General features: G+C 39.9%; 4 protein-coding genes across 8 annotated transcripts in view; 2 read left to right on the top strand and 2 right to left on the bottom strand.

Annotated features, from left to right (window-relative positions):
* The first annotated feature begins 394 nt into the window (after positions 1–394).
* Positions 395–1,964, top strand: Rpl38 (ribosomal protein L38). Its single transcript, XM_071700283.1, has 5 exons — positions 395–496; positions 671–705; positions 891–951; positions 1,031–1,153; positions 1,897–1,964. Exons 2-5 carry the CDS (start codon positions 703–705, stop codon positions 1,935–1,937), a joined length of 228 nt encoding a protein of 75 aa, XP_071556384.1. The 5' UTR covers positions 395–496; positions 671–702; the 3' UTR covers positions 1,938–1,964.
* Positions 1,965–2,265: 301 nt separating this feature from the next.
* On the bottom strand, positions 2,266–4,899 carry LOC139769332 (uncharacterized). The gene is made up of 4 exons (XM_071700276.1): positions 4,281–4,899; positions 3,419–3,665; positions 3,012–3,330; positions 2,266–2,921 (listed from the first exon to the last, which is right to left on the bottom strand). Exons 1-4 carry the CDS (start codon positions 4,644–4,646, stop codon positions 2,894–2,896), a joined length of 960 nt encoding a protein of 319 aa, XP_071556377.1. The 5' UTR covers positions 4,647–4,899; the 3' UTR covers positions 2,266–2,893.
* A 3-nt stretch (positions 4,900–4,902) lies between these two features.
* On the top strand, positions 4,903–10,889 carry LOC139769331 (tektin-2). 4 transcript variants are annotated; one of them, XM_071700273.1, is made up of 7 exons: positions 4,903–5,040; positions 8,174–8,383; positions 9,053–9,313; positions 9,390–9,563; positions 9,636–9,858; positions 10,330–10,553; positions 10,647–10,889. In XM_071700273.1, exons 2-7 carry the CDS (start codon positions 8,175–8,177, stop codon positions 10,846–10,848), a joined length of 1,293 nt encoding a protein of 430 aa, XP_071556374.1. In that variant the 5' UTR covers positions 4,903–5,040; position 8,174; the 3' UTR covers positions 10,849–10,889. The 4 variants fall into 4 exon arrangements, with proteins under 4 accessions (XP_071556374.1, XP_071556375.1, XP_071556372.1 ...); XM_071700274.1 differs by lacking the exon at positions 4,903–5,040 and adding an exon at positions 6,968–7,057; XM_071700271.1 differs by lacking the exon at positions 4,903–5,040 and having other exon boundaries at positions 7,068–8,383.
* Positions 10,890–11,428: 539 nt separating this feature from the next.
* LOC139769330 (uncharacterized) overlaps positions 11,429–15,986 on the bottom strand; it is a 43,680-nt gene continuing 39,122 nt past the window's right edge. For both annotated transcript variants that reach the window (XM_071700268.1, XM_071700269.1), the window contains one exon: positions 11,429–15,294. In XM_071700268.1, the coding sequence (XP_071556369.1) occupies positions 15,101–15,294 (194 nt within the window). In that variant the 3' untranslated portion in view covers positions 11,429–15,100. The remainder of the gene's footprint in view (positions 15,295–15,986) is intronic.

The raw sequence follows: 15,986 nt of genomic DNA, 5'->3' as shown, positions 1-15,986 counted from the left end.
TCTAGATTAGTCTAGATTGATTTAGATGTGTATATATAGATTAATATATGTTATTTCAGTTCGGCTTGCGCCTCAAAATATAGCTACGTTCGTCTACTTTGACCTCTCTTTCCATTTTAAATCGTGAAAGAGGCTGTATTCATCTTCTTCTTTTTTCTTATTCTTTCTCTCTTTCGGAAGTTCGGAACAGAGTTGATCCTTGGCTTCCAAGGATTCCTACTTTACCGACGAAACAGCTGATTTGTCCCGAAAATTGTTATTTCAATTTTTTAAGAAGTTTGAATGCAAGTATGGTTTGATATCTTCATCACCATCTGTATAAATTATTCCCGTCGAAATTGTACCCCTAAAATTCTTCCTAAAATTATTACCTGGATTTTATTTCGAATTTAGTTGCTGATTTGACTGGCGTCCAAAACTAACCAAAGCCGACTGATCGGGACTATCGCTGGTGTTCGCATCATTCCCTTTCTTTCTACGTCAGCGTGCGCTTGGAGTGAGTATAACGTGCTCTTGCAGAATTTTTGTATCCGTATCGTTCGTTCGTCATCGTTTATCGTTTTGCAAAAATGTTACTTCGCGCTCGCTCGAAAAAACACATTGTTTTACGTGTCCCGAATCGTTTTGCATTTCGTTATAAGTTTCTCATCGAAATTTTATTCTGTTTCAGGTCGATCTAATTATCCTAATTAATCACAAAAAATGGTGAGTCTGTTGTTTAACTTTGTTTAACCTTGCTACATTTTACGCATTTTTGGATATGAACAAAAACATGTGCTAAATTTCACTGGGTTGATGTCAAGATAACATATCTGTGACAACGTAACCTCAAAATTGAGTCTTGGTCAAATCGGTAGGTGCGTAAATGATATTTTGTTTTACATTTCCAGCCGCGAGAAATCAAAGAAATCAAGGACTTTCTGCTGAAAGCCAGGAGGAAGGACGCTAAGTGTAAAATATCTTTAATTCAAACGTATCTTACCTGTGAGTCTAGTTTTGGGCACGTATAATTTCCCTGCTTTTTTTTCAGCTGTGAAAATCAAGAAGAACGCTGACAATGTTAAGTTCAAGGTTCGCTGCTCCCGATTTCTGTATACCCTCGTAATCACAGATAAGGAAAAGGCTGAGAAGCTCAAGCAATCCTTACCACCAGGTATAACAAACTCCACTGGCGATTACATTTTATAGTTTGTATTAACGATATGACAGTGTTTTCTAAGGGCCTCCGTACAATAAAAAATATAAGGAACAACGAACAGACATTAGCGATTAGAACTAAAGGCCCTTGCCGTGCACAACGCCAGGCAACAGGCAATAGGAACAGGAAATAACCAAAAATTTGTTAATTACAACCTAACCAATTTGAATGCTATGATTGGCTGGCAACAGGCAATAGGCACCAAATTTTCAACGTGACGGAAACTGTTACTACGTTTACGCGAGCGTTACTTCTCTAGTAACTTACGATGATTCCTTCGCGTAAACAGGATTTTGTAGTAACTTACGATAATTTACTCCGCGTAAACGAGTGAATTATCGTAAGTTACTACAGAAGTAATGCTCGCGTAAACGTAGTATGTGTCTATTGCCTGTGCCACTATTCTGCATTTATACATGATTTATTTTTATTCCTGTTGCGTGGCATTGTGCAAGGGCCTTAAGGAATCAGAAATAAAGCTGGTGTAGCATTGATACACGACTTCCGATGGGTTAAAAATCTATTGCCCGTTTTTCATTGTGCATCTAGTTTTATTCCCGATTCTTTGATCCTAATCGCTAACATCTGTTTCTTATATTTTTCATTGTGCGGGGCTTTAACGCTTATAATTGTAATATATATTGCATTTTTAAAAAAAATTTTAAGACGAGTATAATATAATTGAAATATTTTTTTAGGTTTGCAAGTAAAGGAGGTAAAGAGGAGTGAACGTGTGTAAAATGATTAAATAAATTATCTTCTTAAACACGAGTGTTTTTCTTTTAATTTCCTTATGCTAAAGTTATAATGAGAACTTTATACTGTGTTTCGACAAAATTAGTAACTTACTGTTTTTTTTTCCATTGGGACGTACATGTACCGATAGCTTCTCTCTTTTTAAAAATATGTCCGAGATATTACGATTGCACCTTACATCGTAAAATTAATATTACACAGTAGTAGTTAAAAATAATGGATAAAGAACGATTTCAAATGCAAAATATTTTTGTTGATTTCAAATTTGTGAATACATGTCGTAACCGTAATGTAGAATAATAAATGCGACATTACTCGAACATAACTTATATATTCTGTGCACATCTTTCAAGAGGCATACGTCACGCGGGAGAAAGTAATACTTTCCCTTTCCTACACTTCATACAATTTTAATAAATTTTAATTATTCTTTTCATCTCTTTCGTTCAGTTTTTCGGCTCTCGTAGCCAGTTATGACGTCAAAAGCGAGAAATCACCATATAAATTTTTCCCTTTGTGTTACACGTTGAAATAAACCACTACGTCACAAATCGCGTTGGTAATATAAATATCCTGAAAACTCTAGTCTTTTTGCATTAATAAACACTTGCATGTGTATGTATGTGTATATATATATATATATATATATATATATATATATATAAATGTTAATCACGCATCTTATTCACACGGAGTCTTCACTTCCTCGAGGAGAGGACGTGCATACGCTGTATGCTTCTAACATTGTAATAGCAAATTATTCATGTTTTGATATATTTTTTTTCCTCTCTCAAATTATCTTTCACTCTTTTTTAAACTACAGACTATATATATGTGTATACATACATATATATATAATATATATATATATATATATATATATTTATATATATTTATATTTATTCTTTAAAAATAAAGATGTTGAGACGGCGATGTTCTTCAGTCATCACATTCATGATAAGTTGCCCTGCAAAAGAATATGCATTTTTGTTGTTAATACAATGTAATTAAAATACACGATTGTAGATACGGTAGTCGATTGGAAGTGATGAAGTACCTTTGCTTGTCTCTGTTACGTTTTGATAATCTTCTTCCGTGGTCACGTGTCGACAACGTGTATCGTTTAGTGTGTGCCGGATTAGTTCTGAGTTCTCGCATTTCTGAGGTCTTTGCTTTTTCTACCTTCTGCATAAACCTGGCGATGAGTTCTGGGCAATTCAGATTCTTTTCTGGTTCCCACGTGTCGTCGGCTGTACTGAATCCTTTCCATCTAATTAAGAATTCCTTTGTGCCATTTTTCTTAAAACGTACCTCAATTATTTTCTCGACCTCAAATTCCTTCGAGATCTCTTTATCGTTTTTGTTATTTTGCTCGTCTAGAAAAATGATATAAATGCGTGAGATTATTTCTACAATAAATAAATGTTTTACGATAAAATGATTATAAACGGTGATATAACGTACCATTATCTGTTTGTTTCTTGAGAGTACTTTTAGACTTTTTGGATTTATCTGTTTTGGCCGATACTGTTTTCGCCGACCTCACTTCTCTTTCCTTATCTTTTTCTTCCATTAGAAAGTCTTCTATCAACGTAGGACAATTCAAATCCTTCTCATTTTCCCAAGTGTCTGCGGATTCTCCATATCCCTTCCACCTTACCAAAAATTGTCGACGACCTTTAATGGTACGAATATTGATGAGTCTTGCAACCTAAAAGAAAAAAAAAATATATATATTCTTAACATTTTTAACACATGAGAGAAGAAGTATTTGAGGTTTTTTACATGTTGAAAATATTTTTTATAGTCAGCCTATTACAGAAATGCCTCAAAATTCACGGAAATTCAAAATAAAATAGTAAAAAAATTTTCAAAAACTTATGTAATAAATTTTTATTCTTAAACTTTTTAAACCTTTTTATTTCAAGCACTAATTTTTTAAATACAACCCAATTTTTTGGATATTCTGTTTCACTGTAAAGTGTTTATTTATCCCTGTTGCTAACTTCACGTATCTCGCGCGCTCCTCACCGCGCGGTAACACTCATTGGATGGAAAAAGGAGGGAGGGGGCATGCGCCTGACCAATGATCGTCGTGCAAAGCGAATGTCGACGTCGTCGATGCAACAACCTAATCAACGTCCCGAAAGTCAGCTATGCGAGAAAAGCAAAATGCTTTTTAGACGTGAGAAAAGAGGAAATTTGATTTCTCCGCGATATATGATCGCTCGGTCGCTCGCGTTGTTAATCCAAATTCCGAGCGTAACCGGCGATCGGAGACGCTTGGATAATGGAGGGAAACACTGTAAGATAAACACCGCCATACCTCATACTCATCCTCAGGCCCGGACTTGTCGCGGGCGGAGGTGGACGCTCGTGGATCCTCCTTCTTTCGGCGCTTATTCGGAGACTGTTTCTTCTCGCCGTTTTCCCGCTCTTCCGGCTCCGCCGACGCGGCGTCGACGGCATCCGCCGTCTCGGCGTCGTCGTCCGCCTGCGCCACCGGCTTCTGCAGCGATGCACCGCGCGACGAGCGTCTCTTCGTGGCGGACTTTTGTGCGTTGTTGTTGTTCCTACCGGTCTGCGTCTCGCCGTTGTCGCTGGACGCGCGTGCGCCGACATTTTCCTCCGCCTCGCTGTCGCTCGCCGTTTCCGACTTTCTACGCTTGTTCTTCATGCCGAGCCGACGCATAATACCTCCACTGTACACTTTGGCGCGCAGCCCGCCTTCGGCTTCTACGATTCCCTCGACGACGATCTCCTTCCGCGACCGCCGACAGCACCACTCGGACCTCTCGCTCCTCCTTGTTCTTCTTCCACTTCTCCCCCCTCCTTCTTCTCTTCAGCCCCTTTGCGTTCTTCCTCGGTTTCTCTCGCTCCGCCGGCCTTCACCTCGCTCGCTCGCGAGAGTAATACGCCGACAAATCCCTTCCCGCTGTGTTCTCGAGCTGCTGCAAGGAAGTTCACGCTCGTATTCGGTAACAGTGCGCGCGCATTCTAGCTTCTTACACCGGTACACCCTCCACCGCACGCGAATACACGCACGTCCGCGTATGTTGCCACGCAGAGTATCGCGGTACAGTCTGGTAAGTGGTACAGTCATTTACGAATCAGAGAGAACGCTCTTCGGGCGGGACTTTCGTGCGCATGCGTCAATACGTCATCGATCATGTGATCTACTGCGACAGGCCCGTGCCAAGACGCTTCGTGGATGAGAGCCGTTTTTGGGGCCCTCAACATTTTTATTAAATTTGCGTTAATATGTCGCATATGTTAAAAGCATATAACACATAAATATCACCTGCATATGTAAAGGAATTTATTTATTAATGTAGAGGTTATATCTAGTTAATTTCCTTTTATGTGATCATATAGAAAATAATTTTTTTAGATTTTTATTACGAGAAATATTTAGCGACATTTTGTTCGATAATTGTACAAGATGATGTATTATCATTTTTCTTTAGTGTTAGCATATCACTGTATTACTTCTTATTTCAAAATGGTCTTACAAACGTTTATGAAATGTTACATTACATTTACGTTACATACGTTAAAATAACGTATATGATATGAAAGTAACATGCCTGGGTAGAAAGTAACACGCGAGGGAGTCTGCGACACCTTTTATCACAGCAAATATATACGCGATTGAAACGATTACGTATATGCGAGATTCGTCTTTGCATTCATAGCACTCGGTGTAACTCAAAAATGCATGCACAAGTTAAATTTGAGTCTCAAACCTAAAAAAATTGAAAATCTATTTCCAATATGAAAAATTAGATACCTAGGGCCGATATCACAGTCTCCGATTAACGTGATTCTCCGATTAAACTCATTCTTCGTCTCTTTCTAGGGGGACAGTTAGAAAGAGATGGAGAGTGAGTTTAATCAGAGAATCACGTTAATCGGAGACTGTGATATCGGCCCCTAGGCCGGTATTCATAGTCGGTTCTTGTATTTAAGACCTTCTTAAGACGTTATGAACCAATCACAGAGCCGTGTTAGCATCTTAAGACATTACTTAAGACGATCTTGAAATAAGAACCGACTATGAATACCGGCCCTAATTTCGTAGAGAAGAGACAGATTCTTTTCGATCTACTTAAATTCACGTATTTTTTCGTGAATATTTCTTCGCGTATATTCTCGAGAATATTATATTTCTTTGAGATAGATTTACCGATGAGGCCATCAATTGTGTAGCAATACTGACGATCCAAGTAGAACATGAACTCATGACATCATGATGACGTCACTATGACTTTATTCATCACTTAAAAGTTGTCTGGATATGTTCAGGTAACTTTTAAGTGATGAATAAAGTCATAATGATGTCATCATGATATTATTATGAGTTTTATACTCTTTCGGGGGTATTAAACATGATTTGACAGCGAGCCAATTGTACTTAATCCAATTTTGATGTCGGCAACATTTCTCTCCCGATATTTATCTGTTCTATCTGTCGGCGAGTAACCCTCCATTTTCTTTTACGTTGCCGAAACTGCCAGAAGCTGTATTGTCTGGCTTGACTTCCGGTCAACTTCCCCTTACCCCCGTGACGAGTAGGCCCTGTATTTACCGTACATTTCACTTACACTCCCTGCACCTCGTTTCTTCTTCCTACGAAGCTCGATATATGAGTGCTTGCTTCGCTTCCAACGCAAAAAGTGCAGGAAAGTGCAGCTGAAACAAAGCCCGTTTACGACGTATATGCGTCGCCGAAATTCGTCGAGAGGATCGAACGACTTTTTTCACCGAATTGATGAAACCGCGAAATGAGTGATAAACCGCTGAGAATTATCGTCAACGGGGAATGAAAATTCGTATGGGACGCGACCGATCCTACGCTATATTTCTACTATACCTTTAAGGATGACGTCTTCTACTGCTGCTGGCCTTTGCGTGAGACGGCCATGTTGATCATGGATATTACCGGAAGACAACGGTGCAGTCTGTGCAGTTTGAATTCGTCATCGAATCGATATGTTAAATGGCGTTATACGAATTTTAGTGAAATCGCGATACCGTGAAGAGACACTATCATCCCCCCTCTGGAAATCCTTTCTTTAATAATTAATCGTCGTTTGTGTTTCTGTATGTAATGTATATGTAAATATATAAGATTTAAAATATATATATAAAAACAATAATTAAAAGTGATTTATTTATTTTGAAATGAATGTCACATTACTTCAATCAAAAAATTTACATTGTTGAGTAGGAAATTCTAACTTGCAAATTGTATATGTTACTTAGTGTTTACTGGGAGCAGTCTGTCTTGGCGAAAAAAATTTCTCATATTTTCTCAGAAATTTTGTGAGAATTGAGACTTGTAAAAAATTCTAAAAAAATATATAAATTTCTCGAATACTTTCAGAAATAGTTAGATGAGGATTTTTGGAATATTTCAGTATCCATATGAAAATTTCTGATAAATTGCATACATTTTTTCATATTTATTCAGATTTCTATCCAAGATATGTTGGCTGGAAAAATCTGAAATATTTTATTCTTATTTTGTCTGAATTTTTCTAAAAAATGTTCCAATTTATATAAAAAAAATTGAAAAATTCTGAGTATTCTGAGAAAGTCTGAAGATTTTTATAGAAATTCTGATTAATAATATGAAATAATATGAATTCTGAGACATTTTTCCATCAGGGTGACCAAAGAAATGTCTTGAATGAAAGAAGTATCTTAATGTTTAAAAAATTGAAAATCTATATTTTACGTTACATACACTATAGATCTTTAGTACTGACAGTGAATATGCAGCTAGTATCTATAATGTATGTGACGTAAAATATAGATTTTCAGTACTGACAGTCTGAATATCAGAACGCAGCAAATGTCAATTTCTTCGAGGCACGCGTTGGATCGATCGCATTCGATCCTTCAATTGATGTTAGCGATTTAACAAAATTATTATGACAATATCAAAGAAATATTATTAAAACTCAAAAATGTTATTAAAGATCTGTCAGAACGAAGATTTGTATTTGCCTAAGATCGACGAGACTTGGCGAGGAAACGAATACATAAATTTCGCTTGCCTCGCCTTTTCTCGTTGTCCTGACAACGTTGCGATCGAATCGTTTATCCACGCGCGCCGTAGAATAATATATCTCGCTTCCTCCGGCTTCCTCTCCCCTTATCCATTCTCTCGGCCTCATTTCCTTTTCTTCTTTGTTAAACGAATTCCCTCGTCAGCATGGCCAAATTCATTAGTACTTACGAGAAGCCTTTGCCTCATATCGGTCTGTCGGACTGGTACACCAAACAATGGGAGCTTCGACAAAGCGCCGATATCAGAAGATCCGAGGCCTGCCGGCTACGCAATTCGAGCAAGACTACTCGTTCCGAGGGGAACGTGAGAACGAAATGGGACACCTACATAAACGATGCTCGAATAGCGGACAGGTGATCGCGAGTCACTCAACGTTATTGACAAATGTTACAATTAATTCGATTTGGTTCTTTGTCCCCTTGCAGTTACGAGGGGCGTTCAATAAGTAATGTAACACATTTTTTTTCTTATTCAAGATTTGTTTTATTGCAGTTTTAAATACACCATATTTTTCCTCAATTCTACAAAAATCTATTTTCCAATATAATCTCCATTTAATTCTATGGCCTTATGCTAGCTAGATGTGAGAGCCTGTATGCCTTTGCGGTCTGCCACTTTCTTACTTTGGCTATGACTTCCTTGTCAGAGAATTGCCATATCTGTTCTCGTGGATTGCATCTTTCAGAAGACCAAAGAGATAAAAGTCAAAAGGTGCAAGATTTAGGTTGTAGAGTGGACTGTCATTTCTCACATAGAGTGGTACCGCAAGAGCACACAGGCTTTTACATCTAGGTGACGTAAGACCATATAATTGAATGGAGATTATGTTGAAAAATAGGTTTTTGTAGCCAATAATGAGGAAAAAGTATTCAAAACTGCAATAAAACAAACCTTGAATGAGAAAAAAATATGTTGCATTACATATTGAACGCCCCTTGTAGAACTAGTAGAAGTGACCAAGTTACAATTGACTTCATTCAATTTTTACATACATTTCCGACGATGAGATTTTGTCTCGCCAGAGTGTTGGAGCTGTCGAGATGGAAGGACGTGCTTGAGGACCTGCTGCAAAAATTAATAACCGAGATACGCTTATTAAACGACGAGAAAAGCAACACGGAGAAAGAAATTGAAAACATAACTCAGCCTCTGCGTATCGTCAGCGAGTGCATCTCGATGAGGGACTGCCGTAGAGGAGCCGAGCTCACGTACGACGAGGCTGATATCGAGCTGAAGAAGGAGCTCCGCATGATCGCGAATATTCACGAAGCATTGACCAAAAGGTGATCAAGCCGATGATACGTAATAGAAAAATAATTAATTACCTCTTCTTCTATTTAATTCCGTTTCATCTCGCAGAGTACAGGCCACGTGGGAAAAGCTAAATCGCTTGGAGACCTTCAAATTTAAGCTGAGCTTGGACATAGAGGATAAAATCGAAACTATTAGAATAGACAGGGAGAATCTCGAATTGGATCATGCTTGTGCGAATTTAAGTTACAAGCCTAAAACGTTGGCTATTGATAAAACAAGGTAAAGTATTATTTCCATATCACCAATCATTTATACCATCTATTCGTAACTTGGTCCTTTCCACCTTAACAGTTCAATCACGTACGAGGTTTGGCTGGACCGATGCGGTTGTTCCAAGTCGTCCGCCGACGATGAATTGAGTGAATGTTACACTTTCCGTGAAACTACCCGTGTAATGAGGGAACATGCATGGAATGATATTAGAGCTCAACAAGACGCGACGGATTACACTTTGAGGAAGAGAATTTATCAAACGCAAAAGGCCAGAAACGAACTGGAATGGCAGAAGCTGAAGGTGTGCAGACTAAGACTAAATCAAACAATTAATACAACGATTTGACAAATATCTATTATATGAAGAGGAAAAACGATCAATGTCCATCTGAAGTAATTTTGAGAAAAGCACAGTTTTAAGTTTTAAGATATTAGATATCTTAGGAAGCTATTGAAAAAGTATAAAGTTAGTGAATATCGAAATGCAGCCTTAGTGTTTATTTAGTGTTTACATTGTATGGATTTTGATAATTCTTCTCCACAAATGCATAGATTATGATCGTTTTTCCTCAGCACAATACATCTTTCGGTCTTATCTCCATTTGTAACTGTTTTTGATCAAAACAAGTAAGAATTATGAAAGTTCTTTGAAAATCCCATAAGATGATCAGATCAATTTTGATAAAAAGTGAACTTTGATCGTTTTTTCTCTGTACTCTTCATATGATAAGAAAGAGAATTTGTCCTCATCTGCATTTTTCAATACAAATAGGTACAGAAGGAAATGGAAATGTTGGGAAATGAAATAAACCAGTTGGAAGGAACGCTGATGAGTAAAATAGCCCCAGTGAAATGCGTCGAAACGCGATTAGAGAATCGCGTTCATCGGCCTGGCCCGGAACTCTGTAAGGACGAAGTTGAATCAGGCTTGAAGAACGAAGCGCTGCAATTAAAACAGACCGAGGAGGATCTAATTAAGATGATCGCGCATGCAAAGTACGTATTTTGCATTTGATACTGTTAACTAATAGACAATCATCTATCATTCCTTTTTCTTTTTAAATGCTTTAAGTTTGATTAATACTCTAGAGCAAGCTACAACAGTCTGGAATCTCTGCTCATACGTATCGACAAGAATTTGGAAGACAAACAGCACTCTCTGAACACCGACGTTATGTGCCTGGACATGAGAGCGTCGCTGAAGACAGGAGACAGATCGCGTTTACCTAATGAGACGGACCGTAATATCATATTGACACGCATGGAGAAAGAGATTCCATTGGAATCTTAATTCGACTGTTTCATGAATTATTAAAACGTGATGACTTTGAAGCTACTGCTCTTATATTATCTAAAAAAAAAAAACAAAAAAACTTATCAGCTCTCCATCTTCATATCGTTATTTGTATCGCGTGAAAAATCAAGAACGTAATCGATAATTTGATGAATGTCAGATTCGTAAACATAATTTAATCTAACCTACATGCACGTCCTGGAGCCTCACCGAATTTCATTTTCCATTTTCTTATATCTCGGGAATCCATTTTTTATATTTTGCGTGTCTCTCTCACGGATCCCGACAATTTCTGGAAAGAAGTTATTTATATTATTTAGAAGGATTAATTCGACGATATATTTACACGAAATCACCCTGTGATGAGGCACGATAAAATCGATCGAAATGTGTTACCAACGATCGTTGCCGTTCGTTGGTAACACATTGCAGAGTAGAGCTCCATGTTTTCGACGCCAGCTGTCGCGACAGGGCAAAGTGGATGATGCTGCCCTCCGTGGAGCAATGAAGTATCTAAATGGGCGAGAAGTAGGGAAGGTGATCACGAGAGGGCGCCAATAATATCAAAATTCGCGGCTGCTTTACAGAGAGATATACCATTTCGCATATATTTAAATTACACAACACACAAATTACAGCGTAAACATTATAGACAGACCGTAAGAAGTCGAGAGTAGGAGATGCAAATTTTATCGGCGCGTTTCGGGGCGCGCTCGCGTCGACTCTATTGCTGCATATTTGCAAATGAGGTATATTTCACATTTATATATAAGAGTAATCGTAAAGTCGATCCAACAGGCGGGACAAGCGGGACTATCAACGTGGGGAAGACGAAGAGGAACGAGATGAAAACGAGAGGATGGAGGACTGGAGATACGGGTGATGAGATGAAAGAGGATCCCCGCGACACGCGTACTCCGCTCGTACTCGCGAGCGGAGTACGAGCAAGAGAGGAGGGGGGAGGGGTGGGGAAGAGGGATACTAAACGACGACGATTTGAAGGAGTCAATTTGGAAGAATGCGGTGAATGAGATAGGCAGGCGGATAGACAGATATAAATAGACACGTTACTTCGTTTTCCGTCTAACGTTCGTAACTACGTGTATAACTACATAACGATCCGATCGATCGGTTATTACAACGATCGCGCGTTGTATACAAAGCGGCGACTACGGACAGAATTTTTGGCCTCCTGCGCGCGCTCCCGAGACACGGGACATGCCCGGTATCGGAACGTAACGGAACGTCCAGATACGCGAAATCGCTTTTCGCCGCGCGCCAGGGACGGACGGTAACTTTTCGAGGCCTGAAGCCTGTTCAAACAACGCGTTAAAAAGAAGATACATTTTCGTTATTATAATTTAAAAAAATTGATTAATATTTCTATCGGAAGAAAATTATATCGGTGTCTTTGGCAGTGTTCAGATTGGAGGATCTTTGAGTTCTTTCTGGGTCTTAATATGGGCCGGGACACTGCCAAGCGAGAAGCTAGTGTTAAACATTGTAATTGAAAGAGAATGTTATTATTCAAAGATTATTTTGTGAGATCTCCGAGCGCGATTTTTCAAGAAATCGAGACTTAAGATAGTTGTCTCTGTCTAGCGCAAATCGCAATTAACAAGAAAAATTTGAAAATTCAACTATACGTTAATAAATTACACGTTTGTACAATTTAAAAGTAATTGACCGTCCCGACCATGAGATAACTGCTATCAAAAATTGCACTTTTCCATGCATTGCATAGCAATGCGTCCGAAAATATCGTATTTTAAATTTTTTATAATTAGAACAAACAATAAGAAAGTGATGAAAAACGGATATATAGTAGAAAAAAAATAATAGTAAAAAAAAACTGAAATTATTGACCGTTTAGTTATAGAAATACAATAATAGACCTCGATTTTCGCGATTATTCGACGTGAAAGAGCGACCGATCGCTGAGAACGTTACACGTATACGACACGCACTTGTGTGCGTGCAGAACCATCTAAGTTTTCAGCCTGTAACCGTAGATAGTCCGGGTGGTAGTCGGATGTTTTCGCGCTGACTTAGTGTCTGAGCAGAATAGCTGACTTATAATTTCAAGACAGTGTTTTATGCTTTAAATCTTTGCTTTTAGCAACGCACAATACTGTCTTATGTCTCAAGTCTTAAACGAGTGTACAAAGTGTCAACATTGTAAGACTTGAGACATAAGACAGTATTGTGCGTTGCTAAAAACAAAGATTTAAAGCATAAAACACTGTCTTAAAATTATAAGTCAGCTATTCTGCTCAGGCCCTTAGAGTAAAAAATTTTGAATCGCACTGTCGCGAGACAACTACCTTAAAAGACTTTATTATCTCTCACGCGAATCCGTCCCTGACTATCGCTGTGAATTTCGTCTCTTGCGTTTTCGCGCAAAGCGCACGATTTAAACGCGAAAGGTGTACACGCCTTTCGCGCGAAGCACGGTGAACGACGAGCGATGGATCGGATCGAATCGATCGGAGCACGCGTGAGAACGAATTATTCCCGGCCCATCGCTTCGCGTAATATACAGATAATATTACACTAGCTACATGGCTATCAAATGCGTATCTTTTGCTTTTTCTTCTGTCCTTATTTTTTTTACACGTATACACAAGCGCATACATAGACTACCGCGTGTGTAGAATACGCATATAAATACATACTCGCATATAGCACACGGATGCAACATTCGCCCACACACATACATACACGTGCACGCGCACATCGATCGCCATAAGACACCTTATCTCTTCAAGACTACGCGAATTTGTACATAAGGCATCACGATATCGTGCCGCTTTCTCACACACAAACGTGATAACGGCGAAGCGTGATACTCGCTCTTCTATCTATCTGTTTCCGCTATCGAGGTGGTTCGGTAAATATCGGGGCGAATTTCGCGTTAGCGAACGACTATCGAAATGACGCCAGGATGATGCACGCGCGCGCGCGAGACGCGGATTTAAGCTTCTTCGGCTTAAGCTCGACCGTAGCGGACGATCGTTTACACGCCAAACAGGATATCTCGAGTCGCAGCCAGCCTCGGAGATAGCGATAATTTCGAGATAGCGTTTGCTTTAATCTGGCAAATCATTTCGCGCGGGACTCGACAGCGTCGCGAGATGACTGCTCGTATACAGCTTTGGAAAATATATACGAATGGCGATAGCGGAGCTTCCGATTGTGCTCGAAGTCGAAGCTTTTTGTAAATAAGAATATGTAAGAAAGGATTATAGGGGAACACGTGCATGGGAATGAAAAAATTCTTATCATCTCCGCGAATGCAAATATTTCGATAAAATTGTAGTATCAGAGTAGGGCAGATTCGAGGTAAAACGTTTCGAAGCGAATGTAATTATTGATATAGAACCTGCTGTTTAAGACGGACGTTTTCGCTTTCTAAGAGCACTCGGCTTCACTTCTCTTCGCATGAGTCGACGGCTCGGGTCCATCCTGGCCTCGGTGCGAAGTTACGCTATAGTTACCGAGGAACGGGGATTGTAATATCCACTCGGACTTGTCCGTGAGTAAGTATACAGCGCTATGACGAAATATTTCCTCGCGATCGCCACCCACACCGAGGATGTATTTCGTCACGACTGCTTAACCGAACGGTAGTGAGCGTAACCGAGGCGATCGGCTCGAGACGGATCGCTTCGAACGCTCGATCGATGCTCCGCTGATATGTATATATTGCGAATCGGGCCAAAGCCCGACTCCGAAACTATAGCGAGATGGTATTGAGAACGATGCAGCGAATTCGATTGCATCGACGATTGCGTAATCGTATAACGTACGTCGAAGGTGCTTTCGTTTGCGAATCGAAAGTCAATTTGAAAAGAATAAATAATAAATTTCTAAAATGTTTGAAATCGGCAAACGGGATGAAGAAAAGCGTAGAACTGCGTAAAACCAACGTAAATACATACAATATCTGCAATGCGATGTCATAGATTATCGCTCCGTTTAGAAATTACGAGATAATATCTGAGAAATAGTTTTCACTTCTTTTTCTTTTTTAAATAATTTCTACACGTTTCTGAACTCTCGATGTTCTCCAACAGACAGTTTCGAAAAGCTCCGCGCCTCGAAGCCTGAATGGCGAAAACCACGCAGCGCGCGCGCGCGCGCGCGCGTCCAACACAGGTAGTCGAGAACGAACGGGAAGCAAAGAGAAGATCTCTCTCTTTCTCTCGCTTTTTCTTCTTTCTCTGCCTATATAGCTGTCCCGCTCTCTTCACTTGGTGTGTTGCTTCGGGAGGTGCCGCTTCATGTGCAGCGCGAGATGATCGCTCCTGGCGAAGGAGCGCTCGCAGACCGCGCATTTAAAGGGCTTAGCCCCGGTGTGCTTGCGGTAATGCCGCGTCAATTCGTCGCTCCTGGCGAATCGCCACTCGCATTCCGGCCATTGACACTGATACGGTTTCTCGCCTGAAACAGCCACAAGAGGAGAGACATAAGTGAAAACGTGCACGGGCGGTGTATGTCCGAGAGCGATCGCAATTGTAACGAATGACGAGCGGTTGGAGAATCGCTGGCTTATTAGATGATTAATTCTTAATTAAATAAAGCGATAAAAATAACGTGGGCAATTTGATCCGTTCATCATTTTCTTCCAAGATACTTGAGTCTCATTAATCCCTGTAATGCGTTTCTAATTCTATTTTTTTTTGCATTCTTCTGTTCTAATTCATATTTCCAATGCGAAATATATGTTTCAAGATATACATTATTGTAGCGCTTCTTTATATTCGAATTTTTTCCGCTATTCCGCTCGAAACCGCGAAAGTGTATCGACCGATATACGGGGGTCCGATCGGCGCAACTCTCGAACGTCTCACGAGCGAGAATTCCGTTCGAGTTTCGAGACGGCGGCGACCTATTAGAGAACAAAGCGTTGCTCTTTGTGAGATAGAGCCGCGGGATGCGGTATACTTAGGTATATATCCCGTCGCGCCTCTCTCAGCTGCGAGAGATGCAGCACGGTGTGACCTTTAACTGTACCTGCATGCCGCAACACGCTCACCTGTATTCTAGCGCAATCGCGCGCTGCGCCGGCCGGACCGCGCCGCGCCGGGCCGCGCGCGCGAGCAAGCGACCGGCCGAATGCAACCGACTAATGC

This window comes from Temnothorax nylanderi, unplaced genomic scaffold, assembly GCF_030848795.1.
Source record: "Temnothorax nylanderi isolate EJ_2023f unplaced genomic scaffold, tnyl_v1.0 TNYL_tig0022_pilon, whole genome shotgun sequence".
Classification (NCBI taxonomy): Eukaryota; Metazoa; Arthropoda; class Insecta; order Hymenoptera; family Formicidae; genus Temnothorax; species Temnothorax nylanderi.
Note: the sequence above shows the minus strand (reverse complement) of the source record. Positions and strands in the feature narration are given on the sequence as shown.

Bases quoted from the DNA above. Each gene is read 5' to 3' on its own strand.
- Rpl38 (XM_071700283.1), top strand. The intron at 952-1,030 runs GTAAAATATCTT...CTTTTTTTTCAG, and splicing joins CAGGAGGAAGGACGCTAAGT to CTGTGAAAATCAAGAAGAAC. The intron at 1,154-1,896 runs GTATAACAAACT...ATATTTTTTTAG, and splicing joins CAAGCAATCCTTACCACCAG to GTTTGCAAGTAAAGGAGGTA.
- LOC139769332 (XM_071700276.1), bottom strand. From the start codon at position 4,646: ATGCGTCGGCTCGGCATGAAGAACAAGCGTAGAAAGTCGGAAACGGCG. The intron at 3,666-4,280 runs GTATGGCGGTGT...TTTTTCTTTTAG, and splicing joins GGCCTGAGGATGAGTATGAG to GTTGCAAGACTCATCAATAT. The intron at 3,331-3,418 runs GTACGTTATATC...TCATTTTTCTAG, and splicing joins CAAGAAACAAACAGATAATG to ACGAGCAAAATAACAAAAAC.
- LOC139769331 (XM_071700273.1), top strand. From the start codon at position 8,175: ATGGCCAAATTCATTAGTACTTACGAGAAGCCTTTGCCTCATATCGGT. The intron at 9,564-9,635 runs GTAAAGTATTAT...CCACCTTAACAG, and splicing joins TTGGCTATTGATAAAACAAG to TTCAATCACGTACGAGGTTT. The intron at 9,859-10,329 runs GTGTGCAGACTA...CAATACAAATAG, and splicing joins TGGAATGGCAGAAGCTGAAG to GTACAGAAGGAAATGGAAAT.